The 22,770-nt window shown below is 39.9% G+C and overlaps 1 protein-coding gene across 2 annotated transcripts; it reads left to right on the top strand.

The window, feature by feature from the left end:
• Positions 1–1,722: 1,722 nt before the first annotated feature.
• ZNF624 (zinc finger protein 624) lies at positions 1,723–17,441 on the top strand. Of its 2 annotated transcripts, XM_088828923.1 has the most exons (7): positions 1,748–1,798; positions 4,796–4,883; positions 5,363–5,450; positions 6,838–6,903; positions 8,704–8,830; positions 9,539–9,634; positions 11,466–17,441. In XM_088828923.1, the coding sequence occupies exons 5-7, from the start codon at positions 8,761–8,763 to the stop codon at positions 13,685–13,687; spliced, it is 2,388 nt and encodes a 795-aa protein (XP_088685049.1). In that variant the 5' UTR covers positions 1,748–1,798; positions 4,796–4,883; positions 5,363–5,450; positions 6,838–6,903; positions 8,704–8,760; the 3' UTR covers positions 13,688–17,441. The 2 variants fall into 2 exon arrangements, with proteins under 2 accessions (XP_055254472.2, XP_088685049.1); XM_055398497.2 differs by lacking the exon at positions 5,363–5,450 and having other exon boundaries at positions 1,723–1,798; positions 11,466–17,421.
• The last annotated feature ends 5,329 nt before the right edge of the window (positions 17,442–22,770 follow it).

Here is a 22,770-nt window from a genome sequence, read left to right on the forward strand (position 1 = left end):
TGTCTTCGGAAACTTTTGTAAAATGCTTTTAAATTCTCACTTAGCGACTTCACTTTCACTTTTAACTTTCATGCTTTGGAGAAGGAAATGGCAACCCACTCCAGTGTTCTTGCCTGGAGAATCCCAGGGACGGGGGAGCCTGGTGGGCTGCCGACTATGGGGTCGCATAGAGTCAGACACGACTGAAGTGACCTAGCAGCAGCAGCAGCAAGCATGTTTTGAGAGGTAAAGACCAACTATAAAATATCTCCAGATCATTCAGGAAACTGCATTTCTAATTGTTCACCTAGGCTTAATAACCTCTATCCTAGAGAAGGTGAAAGAGCCAAGGAAGATTATTCCTACCAAGTGGTATTCAGGCCAAGTGTATCCCTCACTTAGGAGTGATGGGGAGACCAGGGAGGGAAAGACTTCATGTGAAAAGTACAGTTAACACTAAGCCAAATACATTGTTGGGCCAGACACAAAATAATCCATACATACTAAATGTACACGGTTATAACACGGGATAATAATCTGTGGGGTTGAAAACTAGATGGTCCTTAGCTTTGGCAGGACAAAATGGGTAGTGTTTATGGAGGTCTAGGAGAGGAGCCTCTGAGTTGCTAGTTTTATTCTATTTTCTTACACTGTTGTAGTTACAAAGGCGTGTTCACTTGGTAATAAATCACTAAGCAGTAGAGTTATGATTTCTGTCCTTTCTGCTGTATGTTATACTTCAAATAATGCACTTGAATACATTTTGTAATTAAGGCAAATAATACAAATTATAATAAGACTTTACAATCTTATTTCCATTTCATGAAAAACAGTCACCAGAAGGACTCCAACATTAAGTACCGTGGGCCCAAGGTTCAAGCCCTGGTTGGGGAGCTAAGATGCCAGAAACTGGTGGGGGGGGGGAAGGTGGGCGGGGGGCGGGGGTTGGTATTAGAGTTAACAGTCTCATCATTGAGGGAAGCTGCTCTAGAAACCTTGAGGATTCTCTGTGACGCAATGTGGAAATATGGCCTTTGGGCATCAAAACCGTGGAACTGAGGCAAAGGAACGAAAACGTGCTTTAAATAATAATGTCAACATTTATTATTAGGATGAGCCAAGGAAAAATTCAAAGATCCAGAAATTAAAATGAAGGCATTATGATTTTTCGGCCAAGAAACGGAATGAGGCAGATACAGGTGGACACGCAATCCCCAATTCCCCCATTCCTAACCCCAACCTCAGCGCGCGTCTGGGGTTTTAATTAGTTGCATGAGGCTTCCCTTGTGGCTCAGATGGTAGTCTGCCTGCCATGGAGGAAACCTAGGTTCCATCCCTGAGTTGGGAAGATCCTCTGGTAGAGGACACGGCAACCCACTCCAGTATTCTTGCCTAGAGAATCCCATGGACAGAGGAGCCTAGTAGGCTACAGTCCATGGGGTCGCAAGAGTCTGACATGACAGCGAATCACACACTCTTGTTCTCTCAATGGCTTTATTTCTTTAGTCAAATGTAAGGGCTCAGAGGAAAGGGCTGTGTCATTCTTTGTATCACTAGTTTTAGTGCTCGACACACAGTCGTGATCTCTCAATCTGACCAAACTTCTTAGGTCCACAAACTGTCTACGATGCCAACTCCCGCACCAAATCTGAGAGGAGATGCAAGAGCAGGGCGGCGGCGGCGCGGAGGATTCTGGGCGCCGTGGTCCCCGCCGGCTGCGCAGGCGCACTGCCGTCCGCGGGCGCTCCTGCCGCCGGCGCCATTGCTGGAAGGGCTCACGCCCTGCTCTGAAAGCGCCTTGTCCTCAGGCGGCCGCCAGGTACTGGTTGCCCTGGCGCCTGGCCGGGTCCCCCTCACCCCTCCCTCGGCGCTCGGCTCCGGGCGGCGTCGGGGGCGGCGCCGCTTCCGGTGGGGCTTCGGGCCTGGAGCTGACCCGCCCACCTCAGAGGCGGCCGAGGTCGGGCTACCTGGAGGCTCTGGGAGAGGGACCTGGGCTGGGCGGGGGCGCGGCTGCACCCTCCCCTCCTCCCGGGGCCGCGCCTGGACTGAGGAAGACTGGGCCGAGAAGGGCGTTGAGGAGGGCAGACGGGTTGGAGGAAGGAGAATCTCTCCGTCCTGGGTTTGGCAGCGTGGAGGGACTGGGGTTCGATAGCGGGAACCTGACAGGTGTCCCCCTCCAGCCTTTGGAAAGCGGAGGCAGCTTTTCCTGAGGGCGCAACTTCCAGATACGCAGCACAGGTTTTTTTGTCTGTTTGTCTTTGTTGCTGGGGCAACTTCAGTTCAGTTCAGTCGCTCAGTCGTGTCCGACTCTTTGCGACCCCATGGACTGCTGCACGCCAGTCCTCCCTGTCCATCACCAGCTCCCGGAGCTTGCTCAAACATGGAAGACCTTAGTTCCCCGACCAGAGCTTGACCTGGGCCAGGGCAATGAAAGCCCGGAGTTCTAACCACTGGATCCCAGGGAATTCCCAGAACGCAGTATTATTAACTCTAGTCGTGGTGCCCTGGTTGCTTATTTTAATTTATTTGTTTAATTTTCTTGGCCGTTCCACGCGGCTTGTAGGATCTTAGTTCCCCAACCAGGGTTGGAACCCGTACCCCTACATTGGAAGTGCCGTGTCTTAATCACTGGATCGCCAGGGAAGTCCCTTGGACTTACTTATTTTGTACCTGGAAGTTTGTGCCTTTTGACCACCTTCACCAACTTCACAGCTACCAAACCCCGCCTCCTCCGTCCCCCAAACCATCAATCTATTCTCTGTATCTGGCAGTCTAGGGTGTTTTGTTTTTAAATTCCACATTTAAGTGAGATCCTATGGTCCCTAATTCACTTAGACGTAATCTTTTTGCGTGGGTTAAGTTGGTAGTCCAGTTTCATGCTTTTGCAAGTCGGTGTCGTTTTCCCAACATTATTTTTTGAAGAGACTGTTCTTTCCCTGTTGTATATTCTTGACTCCTTTGTTGTAAATTACTTGCTCATTTATGTGTGGGTTAATTTCTGTACTCTAGTCTTTTTCATTAATCTGCATCTTTCCCGATATCATTCTGTTTTCATTAGTATAGCTTAGTAACAGTTTGAAATCAGGAAGCATGATACCTCCAGCCTTGTTATTTCTCAAACTTGCTTTGGCAATTTGGGACCTTTTGTGGTTCTGTACAAATTTTAGTATTATTTGTCTCAATTCTGTGAAAAATGCCTTGGGAATTTTGATGGATTTTGAATCGGATCTATAGATTTCTTTAAGTAGTATGGACATTTTTAACAACAATAATTATTCCAGGCTTTGAACATGGAACATCTTTCCACTTGATGTCTTCAAGTTTTCAATGTATGCAGGTCTGTCACTTTCTTGGTTAAATTTATTCCTAAGTATTTCTTTTTTAAGCAGTTGTAAATGAGATTGATTCTTAAATTTCTCTGTGGTAGTTCATTATTAGTGTATAGATGCACAACAGACTTTTTTTAAAGTTGGTTTATTATTTATTTTTGGCTCTGCTGGATCTTCGTTGCTGTGAGAGCTTTTCTCTAGGGTGGTGAGCAGGGGCTGTTCTCTGGTTGTGGGGTGCAGGCATCTGATTATTGTGGCTTCTCATTGCAGAGCATGGGCTCTTGGACTCTTGGGCTTCAGTAGTTGTGGCTCCCAGGCTCTAGAACACAGGCTCAGTAGTTGTGGTGCACGGGCTTAGTTTCTAGGAATCAAGCCCGTGTCTCGTGCATTGGCAGGTGAATTCTTTACCACTGAGTCACCAGGGAAGTCTCGGATGTGGATTCTTAGTGAAAGTATATTATACACGTAAAGGAGGGACAGATTCAGCATAGATCCCTTTGGGCCTCCAAAGCTCTGCTGAGTGGTGAGAATGTCAAACTGCCTGGGAAGCTCTTATTCAAAAGTAGAATTTCACAAGATATGGAAAGCTCAATTCTCTCTATGCTACTGCCCGTTTATATGCCCTTGTCGCATCATTCCGCAACTATGCACTTGTTAAGAAAATGTTTTCAAACCTCAAGCTCTTGTCTTCAAACCAAACTCAACATCAACAAGGCCATATCTTTAACCAAAGACAAAAAGCAGAATCAGTGCCTCGGCTATCTGAACAAGATCTCTGCCACTTTGCTTTTCCACAGTGTAAAACCTTTATTAGGCATATTGTTATTACTATCCTGCTCCTTATTGTTTGGTTTTGCCTGATATAGAAAGGATAGATAAAAGATCTATTTGAATGTGAGATTGAGAGAAGCATGTCAAGCTTTGTAATATCTTTTAAGTTTGAAGTTGTGGTGCTCTCTACATGAAGCTGAGGTCTGTGAAACTGTTAGCAAATTGACTCTTCACAGGAAAGACAGGAAAAAAGAGGTTATTAGATTATTTCATTGTTAGGTGAGGAGGTAATTGTGGCAAGGAAAGATTGAATTGTTTTCTTTCACAACACACAGCAAGTTGATGTAATGGATACAGTATGGGCATTATAATTAGATTGATTTGGAATCCTACATGGCATTGTTTAAAATTGTTTAATTTTTCTATGCCTCAGTTTTCTCATATGTGAAATGGGAATGTAGTTTCCATTGGGTGATGTGAAGGTCATTGAGAAAGTAGTTTAAAAGCTGCTTGTACCATGTTTGATCTGCTAGCTGTGACTGCATTTAGTAGTATTAAGAGCTACACTAGTAAGAATAGTATTCCCTCACTGATCTTGGGGGTTAATTTGTAATTTTTAGAGAGGTCATACTTACTTGTAATGTCAACATTTCACCTTAGTACATCTGAGATTTCCAAGGCAAGATTGATTTTCATGGCTTATTTCTCTTTCTTAGATTTGCCTTTACAGGACTCCCTTTTTCCAGAGAGGGGAACCCAGAGGAAGAGAGTATGGCTGCTGTAGTTTTTTCAGTTGGACCTCTGGTAAGTTGGGGAAATCTCATCTGATCTGACCTATTGTCCTGGTTTGAGAGCACGCCTACTTTTCCCAAAGTTGTGTGACTTCTGTACCTCACCCATACCCCTTTTGGTAACTGAATCAAATTTTTTGATTCATGAAAATTGGGTTCATCATAGTAAAGCTTGTAATCTATAGGGAGATTCACTATGCATATTGAAACAAATATCAAGACACCAGATCTCTCAAACAATATATGCACTATCTTGAGATATGATAGGAAGTCTGGGAAATTTACTTATGATGTTAACTTTGTATTGTTCCCAGGAAATTTCAGCTATTTATGCGATAGCAGAATGGAGGATTTTCCAATTGGAAAATTTTGTTTAGGAAACTTTGAAAAAAGAATATATGTACACATATGCATACATACACACACCTTAACTCATAGGGACTGTTCCCCTTGTGCCCACTCTTAGTGTTCTCCTCTTTTCTACCCATTAAGAAGTGATCAAGCTTAATAGATGACATGGAGAGAAAGAAGATGTTTAAGACACAGTGCTTGGCTGTAGGGAGCTTACAGTCTCACTGAGGTAAGGCTTACAAAAGAAACAGTTACATAATTTATTTAGGTGAATGATAGTTGTTGAGCAGTATGATAAAGTTGATGAGTGCTATGTAAGAAAAGAAATGGGATATTAGTATGAGCTAAATCGGTCATGGAAAGCTCAGGAAGATGGTTAGATTTAAGCTGTGACCCAATTACAAGTGGGATTTAAATTGTCATAAATTAATTGTGAGGGCACTTCAGATGAGAAGGCAAGGCTCTGAGGCAGAGAACAGTGAGTGAGCTAGTGATTCAAGATAGATATTTGAGAAGGATAGAACTGAAATTTAGATATTTAAGCTGAATCTTTTCATGTTTCTCTGAAGACATTTAAGTGTATATATGCATGTATGTGTGTTTGGGTGTGTTTGAGGTGGGTAGTAATGTGATTAAAGCTGTGTTTTAGAAGTGACTTTTTTAAATAGAAGAGACAGAAGAAAAGTAGTCCCAACAAATACAATTTGTTATAGTAATGATTCATAATAACCTGTAGTGGTGATCTTTTATTCTTGATAGCAAGAATATATAACATGTAAATAGTCCTTAAGACAAATCCTTGAAAAGATAAAATGAAAATCAAAGTGTTTCACTTTATTAGTAGATCTAAAGTATTTGTCTAGTATAGGCCTGATCAAACCCATCTCTAATTATCAGAAGTTGAGCTCACATCATCATTGATTTTCTGGAAGCTGAATATTTGTATTTTTAATGTAAGAACTTGAAATGGAAGAATTAAGATGACATTTTTCTCAATGAAATTTAAAAATAGTTCTGTTACCCTTAATTTTTAAAAATGGCACAAGATCCAAAATCAGTAAGTACTCCTAGAAGGTATAGTAAAATTTCATTTAATTTATAAAATCAGGTCCTTATAGGCATACAGTGTCTTAAGGTTTGGAAGAAAACAGTGTTGTGAGAGGTCCCTGAAATATTTCCTGAATGAGTACGGAGACATGCTCTCCAACCCCCAGGCATGGTAATGATTTTCTAACTGTAGAAAACAGATGGCGTTAGTAGCGTTTGAATATTGAGTAAGATAATTTCTGAGAAACAGACTTCATCCTCATAGGAAAAAGAATTATGTGGCATCTAAGACCCCTTATATGTTTATTTTTGTTTTGATAGGTTATTTGTTAAAGCCTTTAAAATCTATACAGTTACATCTTTCTCAGTCTTGTGTGTGTCATTGTCTCAAACAAAATGAAAGAAAGTTATGATTGGATGTTGCTATGGACCTTAATTTCATCCCTAAATAAAACAGTAGAAGATGTGTATATACACCACATCTGTGGTGGACTGGTGGTGCTTGTTGAGGCTGTGCTGTATGTAACAGGTAGCCAGTCATGGAGTGATCTTATCCTGTGTCCCCTCAGAGTCCTCAAGTTTTCCAGCCAGAGAAAGATCTTCACCTTCAGGCAGAAGAGCCAGAATTGGTAAAGGTAATTACTTGGCATTGTATCTTAAGGGGAATGAAGTGACAGCTCCTCTTTTACTGCCCTAATTCTTAATGTTCCAATACCATTGCAGGTTCACCAGGCATACCATCTTGCTTGATCGGTATCGTAACCCCAGGGCTAGTAGCATCAATTTGACCGATTTCATTTCTCCTAGTGGTGGCAGCCCTAATTTGACAGGTGGTCATGTTATAATTCCTAATTAAAAAGTAGCCTGTGTCACATACTTCACTTCTTGCCTACAGAGGCTTGATTATCTGATTCCATCTTATTACTGTGCAAACTGGATGTTTGTATAGGAAAAGAAGGGCAAGGGTTGATTCTTTCTCTTTATTTACCAGTCTCCAGGAATCCTCCAAAGTTGATCAATGAGTATCCTTTTAGTTTTATAATGAAATAATAATTTTAAATATATTAGATATTTTTGAAATCCATTACAGTTATTGTTCTTATTGATGCTCAAGTCTTCCCATCTTTGGCTAGTGGGAGCCTCTTTAAGTCGTCTCCAGTGTCTTAGATATTATCCTGGTAGTCTTTGAGAGTTTCCTTGCTTTTAATTATGACAGAAAGTTCCAGGTCCTTGTTTTGTTTAGTGGAATCTGTAGAGGTCGCAGTCTAAACTGCATAAAAGTACCTTTTCGGTTATCATTTCTAGACCTTTTCAGTGGACAAAGCTAGAAAGTATGATGGGATATTTTCCTTAAACTACTTTGTGAGTTTATACCAATATTTCCAATTCAGTTTTGAATTTCTGGAGTTTATACATAATCTCATTGATATTGAATCTATATGTTCTTTCTCGCATGTCAGATTTATTAGCTCTAAATGATACTGTATTCTAATTTGCTTTATCCAACACTGCGCACACAATGTGGGTAAATGCTGTGGCTCACATGGTAAAGAATCTGCCTGCAGTGCAGAAGACCTGGATTTGATCCCTGGGTAGGGAAGAGTCCGCTGGAGTAGGAAATGGCAGCCCTCTCCAGTATTCTTGCTGGGAAATTCCATGGACAGAGGAGCCTGGCGGGCTACAGTCCATGGGGTGGCAAAAGAATCAGACTGACTGAGCAACTAACACACATACAACAGTTACAAAATAGCTTAGCATTTCCATTGCTGCCACCAGCAATAGGATTATTTACTGAAAATGTGCTGTTTTTTACAGTTCTTCTTCTCCTCAGAATATATCTCAAGAGATATACAGAAAAATTACTGTTTTAAAGATGCTCAAAATAGTTCCTCTCTGATGAATGTGTATGCTACCAGTTGATTTCATTTTACTTTTAATTATTAGGAATTGCTTTTTTAAATTTAGTAATACAAGGTATTTGTATGGATCAAAAGTCAAATATACAAGGCAGGAAATATTCAAGGAAATCTAGCTTCTGTTCCAGTTCTCTTCACTCTATTTCCTCCTTCCTCTAATAGGTAACCATTAAAACAATTTTATAGCTCATTCTTTGATTTTTTTTTTACAAGACACATATACATATATTTTATAACCTGACCGAAAAAGCTCTGCAAGGTCCCATGATTTCTTATTTTCTTTCTCAGACAGCTTATAATATTCTCTAACTACAATCTGAATGATAAACTAGGTATTTTATTAAGCCATATTTTATAGAATAGAACTGAAAAAAAGTTGATAATATACATAAGGCAGGATTTTGAGGAAGGAAACATTTGAGTGGAAACTACTAGTTTTCTTTCCCAGTTTAGTATGTATTAATCAACCTAATAGGTCTAACTGTATAGTCCCCTGAGTGATCTCTGTATTTATTTCAGGAATCAGTGACATTTAAAGATGTGGCTGTAGACTTCACTTTGGAAGAGTGGAGGTTGATGGACCCTACACAGAGGGACCTGCACAAGGACGTGATGCTAGAGAATTATAGGAATCTTGTCTCCTTGGGTACGGATAAGCTCTGTGCATATGTACCTGCCACTGGACCAGATTTACTGAAGCTAGTAGATTCTCTAAAATACTTAACTGAATTTTGGGTTAAAATTTAAGCATTAAAATCTCAGCCTTAGGGGCATATTGTTAGGAATTATACCGTCTCTTGCTCTTAACTCAATGGTCTGCCAGTTGTGGAGTAAGAAATACGTACTTTAGAGAGTGTTGACAGTCCCTCCGATTGAGGACTAAAGTTTTTTCCAGTCATTTCCAGAGTAAGAGTTATCAGTTTCTCTAGAAAGAATGAACAAATATGTTTATTTTCTTTCTAAACAGATTATTTCCAAACCTAGGGTTACAGTCTAGAGCTTCTTTGAGGTCCCTTTGTAATTCTCTACAACACTGCTGTACAGTTGGGTGTTCTCCTGTGGTGGGTATTTGCTGCATCTGTACTGTCCAGTATGACAGGCAGTAGACACTGTGGCTACTGGGAACTTGAAATCTGGCTAGTAAAATGAAAAACTGAATTTTAAGTTGTATATAATTTTAACTAATTTAAATTCAGAGTTAAATACCCATAGGTGGCTCTTGGCAGCCATGGGTTGCCTTGGACAACGCACCTCTAGAACTTCTCATAGCCACTCCACACAGGAGATAAAGAGCGGTTGACCCTGGTTCTTGCTCATAGACACAATCAAATCCTATTTGTTTTTCTCTGAGCAGGGCTTGCAATTTCCAAACCAGACATGATATCTCATTTGGAGGATGGAAAAGGACCATGGGTGGTAGTGAGAGAAATTTCAAGAACCCCCTTTTCGGGTGAGTTAATAAGAAACTGGAGGATGAGATTTAAGTCAGTAGGTCTTGGATGGAGCAGAATATTTGAAATATCTGGGGGGTATCTTTGTTCAAAGCTGTCTCAGAGGAAAAGATTCTCCCCATCTCGTCCTCTCTCCTTACACCTCCCTCCTGCCTTTTCTCCCTCTCTCCCTTTTCTCCCTCTCTCCCTTTTTCTCTCCTTTCCTTCTCCCTCATCTCTGCCCTGTACTTGTAGTCCCCAACCCATCCTATTTTATTTTCTTGGGAACATGATTTTCGTAATTGTTCTTTCATTTCTTCTTCACTCTTTCAATTCTCTCCTCTTCAGTTAACTTTATATTTTTCTCATTTGTTTAACTACTATGTATCTGATATCTCTTTCATTTTCCTGAAAGTGCTTTCTTAAGGATCATCACTGATTTCTTTTAAGCTAAAACTGTTGACTGATGATTTAACTTTCTTCACTTAGAAGCCTGCTGAACCCCCCTCCACTCTTCCAGGATCTTAACTTACGAGAATATGAACAATAAATCAGTTGAGAATCAAAATATAGTATTTACCTATTTAACCAATATTTACCCTTTTAACTAAGATTATTTTTCTTCTACTTAAAGAACACTCTTCAATACTCTCTCTTATTCAGATATGCTGGTCATATTCTCTCCCATTTTTCTTTTTCCCTTAAAAAAAATCCTGTCACCTTAATTCGTTTAGATATTTAAATCATCTGGGTTTTAGTCCTTGGGTTCTAGAGTGGTTTTTTTTTGATGACCCTGAATTCAGACCTTTGTCTCACCCTGTGAATTCATTGAAAGTTCTACTTAACTTGAGTTTTAAAATCATCAAACCATTTTTTTTTCATAAAATCATTTTATTAACCACAGATTTTGATTCCATTTTTTAAAAAATTTAGATGTGATTACTTGGAAATACATTTAAAATTTTCAAGAAGTATGAAAGTGTTTTAAAAAGTAAAATATTAAGTTTGCATATACAAATAAATTATAAAACCACCACCACCCAGTATAATTGTTTAAGAAAATTTTGAAACTGTCAGCAATTTTTTTAAGACCTATAAAAAGGTTGCAAAACTACTCTTGATAAAAGTAATTGTCGTTACTTGTAATATTCACAACTATATTAATTTTGACTAGTTCAGCCTACTTTCTGAAAAATCAGTGTCTTCCATAAATGTTCTGTAAAAAGATACAGAAAAGAATATTTTTTAAAAAATAACATATGTGTGTATAACTGAATCACTTTGCTGCACAGCAGTAATTAATACAACACTGTATAATAAATCAACTGTACTTAAATAGATAAATACAATTTTTTAAATCTAAATTGAGAGCAAAAAAAGATACATACGAAGACTTGAAGAAGCTATTCTGACAAGGAAATGTCAGAAAAAGCCCTCACAGAAAAGCTAGTGAACACATAATGAGAACAAGTGAAAAGTATTGTTGGGGGTGAATGTCTGGTTTGTGGAGTAAATGGGAATCAAGGAAGTAGTTACAGCTTTTGAAGAAGCTCTGTAAAGAATTTGACTCTAAAAGGAATGAGAAAAGGAAGAAATATTTGAGAAACTTGGATCTTAGAAGGGTTGAATTTTTTTTAATAGGAAGAAAATTCCTTGAATTACTACTGTTGTTCTTTGCTCAACCAGCCACCCTTAACCCAACCTCCTCATTCCTAGAAAACAAGGCCAATTTGCAAGCGGTTAAAAACATATGTTCATTATCAACTCAAGCTTCCCTTTTGTTATCCTGTTAGTACAATCTCCTCAACCTAGGAAATAGGAGTTATTTGATTTTCCTTTTTTTCCTCCCAGAGTTGGAGACCAAACCTACAACCAAGAATACTATACCATCAGAGGATTTTTCTAAAAAACATGTATCACAGGATGCCATTGTACAGAAACTCACAGAGAATGGTCTATGGGACCCCAGAATGGGAGGATTATGGAAATGGGGCGACAGAATACTGAGACTGCAGTATAGTCAGCAGAGTCCTGTGGGCCAGAGAACAGTTAAACACAAGAAAATCCCCACTATTCAGAAAGGCTCTGGGTTTGAATCTGTTCTTCCAGAACCAGAAGTTATCGCAGAAGAGCCCCATGGCAAATACCAAACACATAATGGAAATTTTACAGAGGGTTTAGATTTGATCCCAGATATCCATCTGAGGAAGGAAATTGGCGAGGATACAGAAGGCAGCAAAGTCATAAGCCCTGCCTCAGAACTCACTTTAGGGAAAAAACCCAATAATAAAGAAAAGCCCTATAAATGTTGTACATGTGAAAAGGCCTTCCGTTACAGGTCACTACTGACTCAACATCAGAGAACTCACACTAAAGAAAAGCCTTATGAATGTAATGAATGTGGGAAAATGTTCAGCCAGCCTTCTTACCTTAGTCAACATAAAAAAATTCACACTGGAGAAAAACCCTATAAATGTAGTGAATGTGGAAAGGCTTTCATTGCTTCTTCATCACTTATGGTGCATCAGAGAATTCATACTAAGGAGAAACCTTATCAATGCAATGTCTGTGGAAAATCTTTTAGCCAATGTGCACGCCTTAATCAACACCAGAGAATTCAAACTGGAGAGAAGCCCTATAAATGTAGTGAATGCGGGAAAGCTTTTAGTGATAAATCAAAACTTGCAAGACATCAGGAAACTCACAATGGAGAGAAACCCTACAAATGTAATGATTGTGGGAAAGCCTTTAGGAATAAGTCATATCTTAGTGTACATCAGAAGACCCATACTGAAGAGAAACCATATAAATGCAATGAGTGTGGGAAATCTTTCAAAAATACCACAATCTTTAATGTTCATCAGAGAATTCATACTGGAGAGAAGCCATTTAGGTGTAATGAATGTGGAAAAGCCTACAGAAGTAATTCCAGTCTTATTGTACATATCAGAACTCACACTGGGGAAAAACCCTATGAATGTAATGAATGTGGGAAAGCATTCAATCGTATAGCAAATTTCACAGAACACCAGAGGATTCATACTGGAGAAAAACCCTATAAATGTAATGAATGTGGCAAAGCATTCATTAATTATTCATGCCTTAGTGTACACCATAGAATGCATACAGGAGAGAAACCTTATAAATGTAATGAATGTGGAAAGGCCTTCATGCGTTCTTCATCTCTGATTATACATCAGCGAATTCATACTGAGGAGAAACCTTATCTCTGTAATGAATGTGGGGAATCTTTCAGAATAAAATCACACTTAACTGTACATCAGAGGATTCATACTGGAGAGAAACCATATAAGTGTACTGACTGTGAGAGGGCATTTACCAAAATGGTAAATCTCAAAGAGCACCAGAAGATTCACACTGGCGTGAAACCCTACACATGCTACAACTGTGGAAAATCCTTCAGAACTAAGTCATACCTTATTGTACATCAGAGGACCCACACTGGAGAAAAACCATTTAAATGTAATGAGTGTGAGAAAGCTTTCACTAATACATCACAGCTTACCGTGCATCAGAGAAGGCATACTGGAGAGAAACCCTATAAATGTAATGAATGTGGGAAGGTTTTCACAAGTAACTCAGGCTTTAACACCCATCAGAGGACACATACTGGGGAGAAGCCATTTAAATGTAATGACTGTGGCAAAGCATTTAGCCAGATGGTACACGTTACAGAACATCAGAAAATCCATAGTGGAGAGAAACCCTATAAATGTGATGTCTGTGGAAAAGCCTTCAGGAGAGGTTCATACCTTACAGTTCATTGGAGGACACATACTGGAGAAAAACCCTACACATGTAAGGAATGCGGGAAAGGTTGTATTACTCTATCACAGCTAACTCTGCACCAGAGAATTCATACCGGGGAGAGGCCCTATAGATGTGAAGAATGTGGAAAAGCCTTCAGAACTAACTCAGACTTTATTGTGCATCTGAGGATGCACACTGGAGAAAAACCCTATAAATGTAGTGAATGTGGAAAAGCCTTTAGGAGTAGCTCCAGCCTTACTGTACATCAAAGAACACATCAGAGAGAAATTCAGTTAATATAGAGAACAAATCATCGTTCAGACAGTAACAAGAATCTTATAAACTATATGTTTTATGAATGTGGGAAAACGTCCAGGAGCAATTCACCAGAAAATACACACTGAAGAGACGCTTTATAAGAATGTAGAAAAGCAGTTGGTCATCTTAAATCTTAGAAATTATAAGAAAATTCATAATAAAAAGAGCATGTGAAAGCCTTCATCCAAATTTCATATTTTATTCATTTAACACGTTGTATTCAATGATTTGCTTATATATATTATATATATATATATATATTCCTATTGGCCTGGGCTTCCCTGGTGGCTCAGAGGTTAGAGCGTCTGCCTCCAATGCGGGAGACCTAGGTTCGATCCTTGGGTCGGGAAGATCCCCTGGAGAAGGAAACGGTATCCCACTCCAGTATTCTTGCCTGGAGAATCCCATGGACGGAGAAGCCTAGCTACAGTCCATAGAGTATAGAGTCGCATAGAGTCGGACATGACTGAGCAACAGAACGGATTGGCCTGTCTATATTTCTTATGAATCTGGAGGTGCTCTTAATGTATTTGAGATATTAATCCTTTCTCATGTGTGTTCCAAATATTTTTTTAACCTAGTATTTGTATTTTTTATATAGTAAAATATTGTAAGTCTTTAATTTTTTGTAGTAAAACATCTTTTCCTTTTTATATTCCTGATTTACTCAAAGGACCCATGTAATCCCCAGGTTATATATAATCTCTTAAATTTGTTTCTAAGATTTTTATAATTTTATTTTTTACCTTGAGGTTTTAATCCATCTGGACTAGATGGCTGTTCATAGAAAAACAACTCCAAATGCATTAACCTATGACAGTGTTATGAACCTAAATAAATAGTACTCAGGGAAGTGCATATTGAAACAACCCATGAGATGTTACTTCCACTTCGTGGAGTTGGCAAAAATTAAGAGATGTTTTGCTAGTGGAGTTTGGTAAACCATGTACTCTTACAAAATGGTTATATCAACTTATATTTCCACTTGCAATCCAGCTATATATTTTTTAGATTTTTAAGTAAAAGTTTAAAAGCATTTTGACCCAGCAGTCTCACTTTGAGAATTTGCTGCACAGAAATAGTAGCATCAGTGCAAAAGTATATGCATAAGTAAGGATGTTTGTTAAAGTATTATTTGTAGAGACAGAGATGAAACCCAACTGGAGACTAAGTGCCAACTAATTGGGGAATGGGTGAATTAACTGTTATATAGCCATACCATGGAATAACAGGAGAGTAATTTTTAAAATGAGTTATATTTACACTAGTTGACTAAAAGATGTTTCCACAATTTTTTGGTAAGTAACTGCTTTATTACAGAGATGTATATGTACAAAATTTCATTTTTGTTAAAGTAATGATCACATGCATTTGTATATGTGTGCATGTGATTAGATGAGCATGGAAACAGGTAACAAGAATATACACCAAGCTGTTAATATTGGTTACCTCAAAGGGAGGGAGAAAAGGAGAAGCGTGAGATAAGTGCGGGGAAAGACTAAGATAATAGAAAAATGTAAATACAATGTATATGGTATAAAACTATGTATTTGTGTAAACATTTTATAACCATGAATGAAGGGATGGTCTCCAAAAAGTTAATGACATTCATTTCAGATTTTTTTGAGAATCCAGTGTTTTTTTGTTTGTTTTACCTTTGTGTTTTTCCGTGTTTTTCAGTTTTTCTTTCCAGTGAGCATGTAATATTTATGTAAACATGAAAAACCTATTTTTCTGTGAAGCTAATTTTTTTCCCCTCTGTGGACACCTGTCATGTCCCAGGAATTATCCTGGATGCTGAATATACATTGGCAGGGAAGGAGTGGTCATGGATCTTAAGAGCTTGGGAACTGGTTTGGATGCTGCCTAGATTCCAAAGAAATTATCTAGCGTTTCACCACCACCCCTCACTCTGTCAGTTTCATTTGGAGGAGGTAGTAGAAATTTCAGGTAGATGCAAAATATATCCAAGAATATCTGGAACTTGTGTCCAGGTTATAGACCAGAAGGCTTGCAAGCCTCAGGACAAGTTCCACTTTCAACATGGCACCAAAGGAGATCACAGTGGTGAAAAGGTCTGTGTACAGCCCCACACAACATTGCATTACTGGAGTGTAGAGAGGGAAACAGCCAAGGACTCCCAAGTCCATTTTAAAGTATTAGAAATACTTTCCAATACTTAGTATTGGAAATACTAAGAGAGTCCTGCAGTCAAAATGGGAACCCAGAGGCTATAACCCTGGTCTCAGAAGGCCCTAACAGACCGTGGCCCTGACCCCTGAAAAGGATAAGGCATGTAGGGCAACACTTTAATGGAGACTGAAGGAAAGTCAGATACCCTCCCACAATGTTGTGAAGGGGATCTCGGGTGAGTGATGGGAGCTGTCTCCCTAAAATGAATTTGACATTGTGGTTAAAATGACTATTTTGATTAAATTTTAATAGTGAAATGTATTAACTATTACTAAATGTGTCTTCTTTGGACAAAACGTACACTTTCTGATTGGAAAGTTTTGAGGGTCTAACCTTAAAATTCTACCCTTAAGAAACTATATTGTCAAACAATTTGCATGACTTGATACCAACTCTGTTGACTGTTCCTTTCTGCCTTCAAACCCTCATCACACCTATACCCTGTCTGCCTTACCTCCCCAAGAAAGGAGCAAAGCAGTAAGGTCAGCAGGTTAAAGTGACATAAGAACTGAAAGATGTCCATTGGATTTGGGGGCAGAGATAATGCAGGGCACATTTACTAGAGCAGTTCCATGAACTGGAAGGTGCCAGAGCCTGGTTCCAGTGAGGTAGTGTTATCACGTTAGAGGTTTAATCTGCATCACCTTACGCTCCACTGATGTTGAATCCCTTTCTAGGTGTTCTTGAATATCCTCTTTTGAGAAGTGCCATTCAAGACTTTCTCCCATTTTTAAATTGATAACTCTTTTTGGTTATTTGCAGGTTATTAGAATATCTTTCTATATTCTAGATACAGTTTTCTTTCAGTTCGTGTCTGCATGGTGTGTTAGGCAGAATTCTAAATTGCTCCCTAAACTTCTGGCCCCTGGTATGCAAGAGGTTCCCAGTTACTCAGTCAAACACTAATCTAGGTACTTTTGTGAAGGGATTTTGCAAATATAACTGAAGTCCCAAATCAGTTGACTCAGAATAATGAAATTACCCTTAGTGGGCCAGACCAAATCAGTTGAGATCTTAAGAAGTATGGGGCTCCTCCTGGTGAGTGGGATTGGGAATATGAGGGAGAGTCAGTGTGAGCCATGTTTTTCATTGCTAACCTTGAAGACAGAGGGGCCACATGGCCAGGAATGTGCACCCTGTAGGACCTGAGAGCAGCTTGTGACTGAGCCCAGCAAGGAAACAGGAACATCAGTCCTGTAACTTCAAGGAGCTGAATTTTGCTAACAAGTTGATTTAGCTCAGAAATGGATTCTTCCTCAGCCTTCAGACAAGAATCAACCCAGCAGACTCACTGATTTCAGCCTTTGAGACCTGAGCAGAGAATCCAACCTCACTATGCTTGGACTCCTGACCCACAGAGTTGTGGGCTAATAAAAAGTTGTTGTTTTAAGCCACTGTTTCCATTAATGCGTTATGTAGCAGTAGAAAGCAAATATACACGATATATATCTCTCCTATTTTTTACTTTTAACCTAATCTGTGTCCTTATATTTACAGTATGTCTCCTGTAAGCAGCATCCCTATAGGGTCTTATCTAGTCTGACAATCTCTGTAGTTTAATTGGTGACTGTAATCCATTTTCATTTCATGTAATTACTCATTGGGTGTAAGTCTGCTTGTGTTACCTTGTTTCTTCCATTTCTCCTTTCTTGCTTTTATTTGTATTAATCAAATATACTTCATTATCTCATATTCTACTCTATTCAACTTAATTATACATTCAGTTATTATTTTGGTTGCTACCCTAGAGCAGCAGGACTATTCTCATAATCTAAGGCATTTCTCATTCTCATTTTTCATACTCATTTTCTCATGTATACAGTATAGATTACTGTTTTTCAGAAGCTGCATGGCATGAAATATTGCAAAATATTTAATGCAAAAGAAGGTCTCAGAATTCAGCTGTCTTCTATTGAGCCATTGTTACTGAGTGAACTGTGTCCCTCACCCCTCAAATTCATGTGCTGAGACCCTGACTCCCAAGTGCCCAAGAATGTCTGATTTAGGACATAGGCCCTTTAAAGAGGTGATAAGTTAAAAGTCGCCTTTCCACAAGGAGGCTTTCCTTACGGCTCAGATGGTAGAGTCCACGTGCAATGCAGGAGACCCGCGTTTGATCCCTGGGTCCAGAAGATCCCCTGGAGGAGGGCATGGCAGTCCACTCCAGTATTCTTGCCTGGAGAAGCTCATGGACAGAGAAGCCTGGTGGGCTACAGTCCGTGGGGTCGCATTGAGTCAAACACGACTGAGCGACTAACATACAAGTTAAAATGAGGCTTTAGCGTGGCTCCTAAATACAGTCTGACTGGTATGCTTATGAGAAGAGGAAACATGGATGGACAGAGAGTCCACCAGCAGTGCACACTCAAAGGGACAACCATGTGAAAGAGACCACAGGAGGGTAGCTACCAGCAGGCCAAGGAGAGGGGCCTCAGGAGAAACCAGCCTTGCAGACACCTGGCTCTTGGACTTCTGTCCCCAGAACCGTGAGTACATAAACTCCTGTCATTTAAGCCATTTCGTCTGTGGTGCTTTTGTTATAGCAGACATCGCAAATTATTCCTGTCAGGCATTAAAAGAGATTTGCAAAAAATTTCAAACACCACCACTCTTAGTAATAATTTTTTGTTTTGAAGATTTTTTTCAAAAATATTTTTCAATATCGTAATTTTAGTATTTTTAATCAATAAAACTAAACGTCTGATTTTAGTTTCAAATACAGTAAATATTGGTATAATTTATAAGAATAAAAAGTCTTTGGTTTCCTTAATTTTTAAAATTGTAAGGTTGTCCTAATATTGAAACATATGAAAAATCATTACCTCTAAAATGTCTTTGACTCATTGGAGCACTCTTGAAATTAGTATTTCAATATTTCAAAGATATAAAGAAAAATAATGGTTTAATTCCCTTGATACTCTGCCTTTTGTTCCATTGTAGTCATATATTTTATTTCTGTTTTAAACTGCAAAAGATGTTACTATCACTGTTTTAAACAGTGTTTACTCATATTTATTCACGTATTTGCCTATTCCTGTGTCCTTAGTTCTTCCCTGACTTTCCTCATTCTAACTGGATCACGTTCCCTTTGCCTGGTTATCAGAGCATCCAGTGGCTTATCTCAGCTTTCGTGTCTACTGTATTTTTTTTCTTTTTTGTATATTTACTTTGCATTCATTTAGGTAGGATATTTTCATTGGGATAAAGGTTCTAGTCTTGCATTTGCTTTTCATTATAGCTAGATTTGGGGATCTTTTTCATAACCTAAAATAAAATGGCATTCCACTGTCTCTCACTGTGGTCCAGGTCTCTCAAAGCTGCTTCTATCTCCCATCTCTTTCTTCTCTGTGTGCATCAAACTATACACCTCCACTGTCTTAATCTGCTAATAAACACACATTTTGAATTTTGAACTTTAGTCAGATTTTCTTTATTTCTGGAATTTTTGTCCTCTCTTTATATGTATTCTAAGTATCTGCTGAAATTCTCCATTATATATATATATATATATATATATCTCCATTAAATATATTAATAATATTTATTTCAAGTCCTGAACTACAGTAGCTACACTTTGGAACCTACTCCTATGTCCGTTGTTTTTCTTGCTATCTAGTCAGCTATTATCTTTTTCTTTTTTTTAAATTTATTTTTAAATGGAGGATATTTGCTTTATATGATTTTTTAATACACCTACTAAATATGAGTAAAGTATTTCATTTGATACCAGCTAATGTAAGTATAAAAATTGCAGAGATCCCTGGTTTATCTTCCCCTAGAGAGGATAAGGTTTTATTTTAACAGAGTACTAGTGGATCACGTTAAAGTTGGTCTGTTTCAGATTTGTCCTTGCTCTAGAGCATGGTTCTGGAGCACAAGCTCCAAGACCTTTACCAAGCCCGTCTCACTTGGTAGAGCTTGATCTTGAACTGTAATCTCTATCTTCCCTGTACTGTGCCAGCTGCTGAAACTAGCTCATCCATTTAACCTCTCCTAACCTCACTTTCCCTGGTGGCTTCCCCAGTGGCTCAGAGAGTAAAGAATCTTCCTGCAGTGCAGGAGACCCCTGAGTTCGATTCCTTGGTTGGGAACATCCCCTGGAGAAGGAAATGGCAACCCACTCCAGTATTCTTGCCTGGAAAATCCCATGGACAGAGGAGCCTGGCGGGCTACAGTCCATGGGATTGCAAAAAGTCAGACACAACTGACCAAAAAACACACACACACAACCTCACCTTAAAAAGGTGCTGGTTTTTACAGGGTTTCTCTTGTTTCACCTTGGAAGTAAGCTGAAGGTTTGAGGGGAAATAACTGTAAACCTTTCTCCTCTAGGATATCACCCCTTTGTCTTCCAGCAATACCTCTAAGTTCTGACAGTAAGAGTGGAATTTTCTCCCTGGGCTCCATAAACAGAGGAAAAACCAGGTAAATGTAAGCCCAGCTCCTACACTTCATTTCTATCCAAGATCTAAGTTGATGTCCATCAGCTTCTGTTTAGTCACTCAGTGCTGATAACACAAGCTTAAATTTTGAAGCCCTGGTGGCAGAGACAGAAGCTCTGCATATATGCCCATCATCCCAGGCTGCCCCTTCCCAAGGCTTGTTCACTTTCTGCAACTGCTGACTGTCCAGCCTTCCAGCCACAGGCTCCCCAGTGCTAGGTCCCTAATATGGTTACCACCCCACTAGGAGACCAGTCAGACACTTGTTGGCAAGTTAGTGCCACTGGATCCCTTCTGTTACGAAAACAACAACAATTCATATGACTGAATCAACTCATATTCTAGCTATTTGCTTTCCTTTCCTGCTTGCAAGGTCTCAGACAAAACCACTCACTATCTTGGGGCTCATAGAATGTTTGATTCATCCACATGATAACATCCACATAATAAACAAGGAGCTTTATCCTTTATCTTTTATCAAACTTTACAGCGGAGGAGGTTAACAGAATGTGCATATTCTCACAGGATCCACTAGTCGTATCACCAACCACGTCCCCAGAAGCTTCCAGGGTGATGGACACTGGAGCTGGACTGGCCTGTTGAAGTCATGCCCTAAGTGCCAGTGTAGGCCACACTTTGTAGAACAGTTAATTTAGGAAACACATTGATAGTCCCTTTGAGATGTAAACTGCAGCTGCTGCCAGGAGATCAGGCAGCAAAAAGAGGAGCCAGCACTGCTGCAGGGATATCTGATCCTGATCTCTAGGAGAGGGTGGGGCTGTTACTGCAGGGGGGGAAGGGAGGCATATGTTTGGCACCCAGGCAATTCCCCATTGTCTTAGAATACCTCCTAGTACCAACTCACCCATCTTGGTGGTGAATAACAGCACAGCAGTCATAGCCTGAGGAGCACACGGCAACCAGGGCCCCAAGGATGAATGTCTGAGTCTTGCCACTGGGTAAGCCACCAAGATGAGTGCAGGTGCTGGCTGAGGTTGAGGAGGCAACAGTGAATATAAATTACAACCTAAGACCAGCAGCAGGGGGAGAGGAGACCATAGTTCATCCCCCTTGTTTCTTCCAGGAAAACAGACCCTCCAGAATCCTGGTGTTGCCTCTCCCAAAAGTCATATGAAGTTAATCCAGGTGATGAAACAGTGGGCTGCCCAGTCCCCACTTTCAGAACTGAAGTGTTTATTCTACACACTCTAGACACACCCTAGACATACTGTTGGCAGGCAGTCCTGAGGTTGAGAGTCACCTCACCCCTGAAGCAGACCCATTCCCGGGACAGCCCACATCCAACAACTAGTTGACCCAGGAGTAGAGATCTGGCCTTTCCACTTAACGCTGAGGCAGTTGTGAACTTTGAGCTCTTCGTGGGGTCAGTTGATGTGTTCACTGAGTCTGCATAATAGCCATCTCCTCTCTCTACCCAGTCCTGCTTCCTTCTTTTGTGATCCCAAAACCCTCCATGCACAGATCCATTCAGAGTTGGCTGGGGAACCCAACCTGGGGTATTCTTCCTTCCTCTCATATTTCAAAAATCTAGATTCTGCTTCTGGAAAAGAGCAGCTAAAACTGCTGCTGATTCTTCACTGTTAAAAAAAATTTTAATAACCCTACAGGAAAATCACTACAAATACCCTTAACTGTTTTCCATGGGGTCATAAAAATGGAATTTCTGGGACAAAGTGCACATATTAATAAGGTCTTTTAATACACATACCAAATGCCTCCCAAAAGCCCTGACTCTCACCAGTTACATATGAGGGTGCCTTGCCCCCGTATCTTTGCCAATACTGGGCAATCACATCCTTTTTAATAATTGCTATTTTGACATTGCCTTCACCAAGTTGGAGAATTTTTGCATCCCATACAAATTGGGAAAAGGAATCTCCATGTAAAATTCTTTCCATGTAAAATCTCTATACAGTCCATGGAATTCTCCAGGGCAGAATACTGGGGTGGGTAGCCATTCCCTTCTCCAGGGGATCTTTCCAGCCCAGGAGTTGAACCCAGGGTCTCCTGCATTGCAGGCAGATTCTTTACCAGCTGAGCTACTAGGGAAGCCCATGAAGTCTCTGGAAGAAGGAAGTGAGCTTTTGAGTACAGCAAAATAACTTGAGGAGAGCAGGATCCCAGTCTTCAAAAGAAGACTCTCAACTCCTGTCAACCCATCTGCACCAGAGATTTCCCTGAAACCACCATGGGAGCAGAGCACCACCCTGTCACTTTAGGTGATATTTTCACCATAGAAAATCCTGACGTTCCACATCCCCAGGCAGTAGATACACCAGGAAACCCAGGTACATCCAGAAATGTGATAAGAGGATCGGTGCAACAGCAGATTCTGGACTCGAGTCTCCTGAGGGGAAAGCTGTTGTCTCCCTCACAGTGGTTTCTCTGTGGGGCCAGTGCTGATGGCTTTA

The sequence above is a fragment of the Moschus berezovskii genome, chromosome 20 (genome assembly GCF_049115385.1).
Source record: "Moschus berezovskii isolate FMDL1 chromosome 20, NW_MosBer_1.0, whole genome shotgun sequence".
In the NCBI taxonomy this organism is placed as follows: domain Eukaryota; kingdom Metazoa; phylum Chordata; class Mammalia; order Artiodactyla; family Moschidae; genus Moschus; species Moschus berezovskii.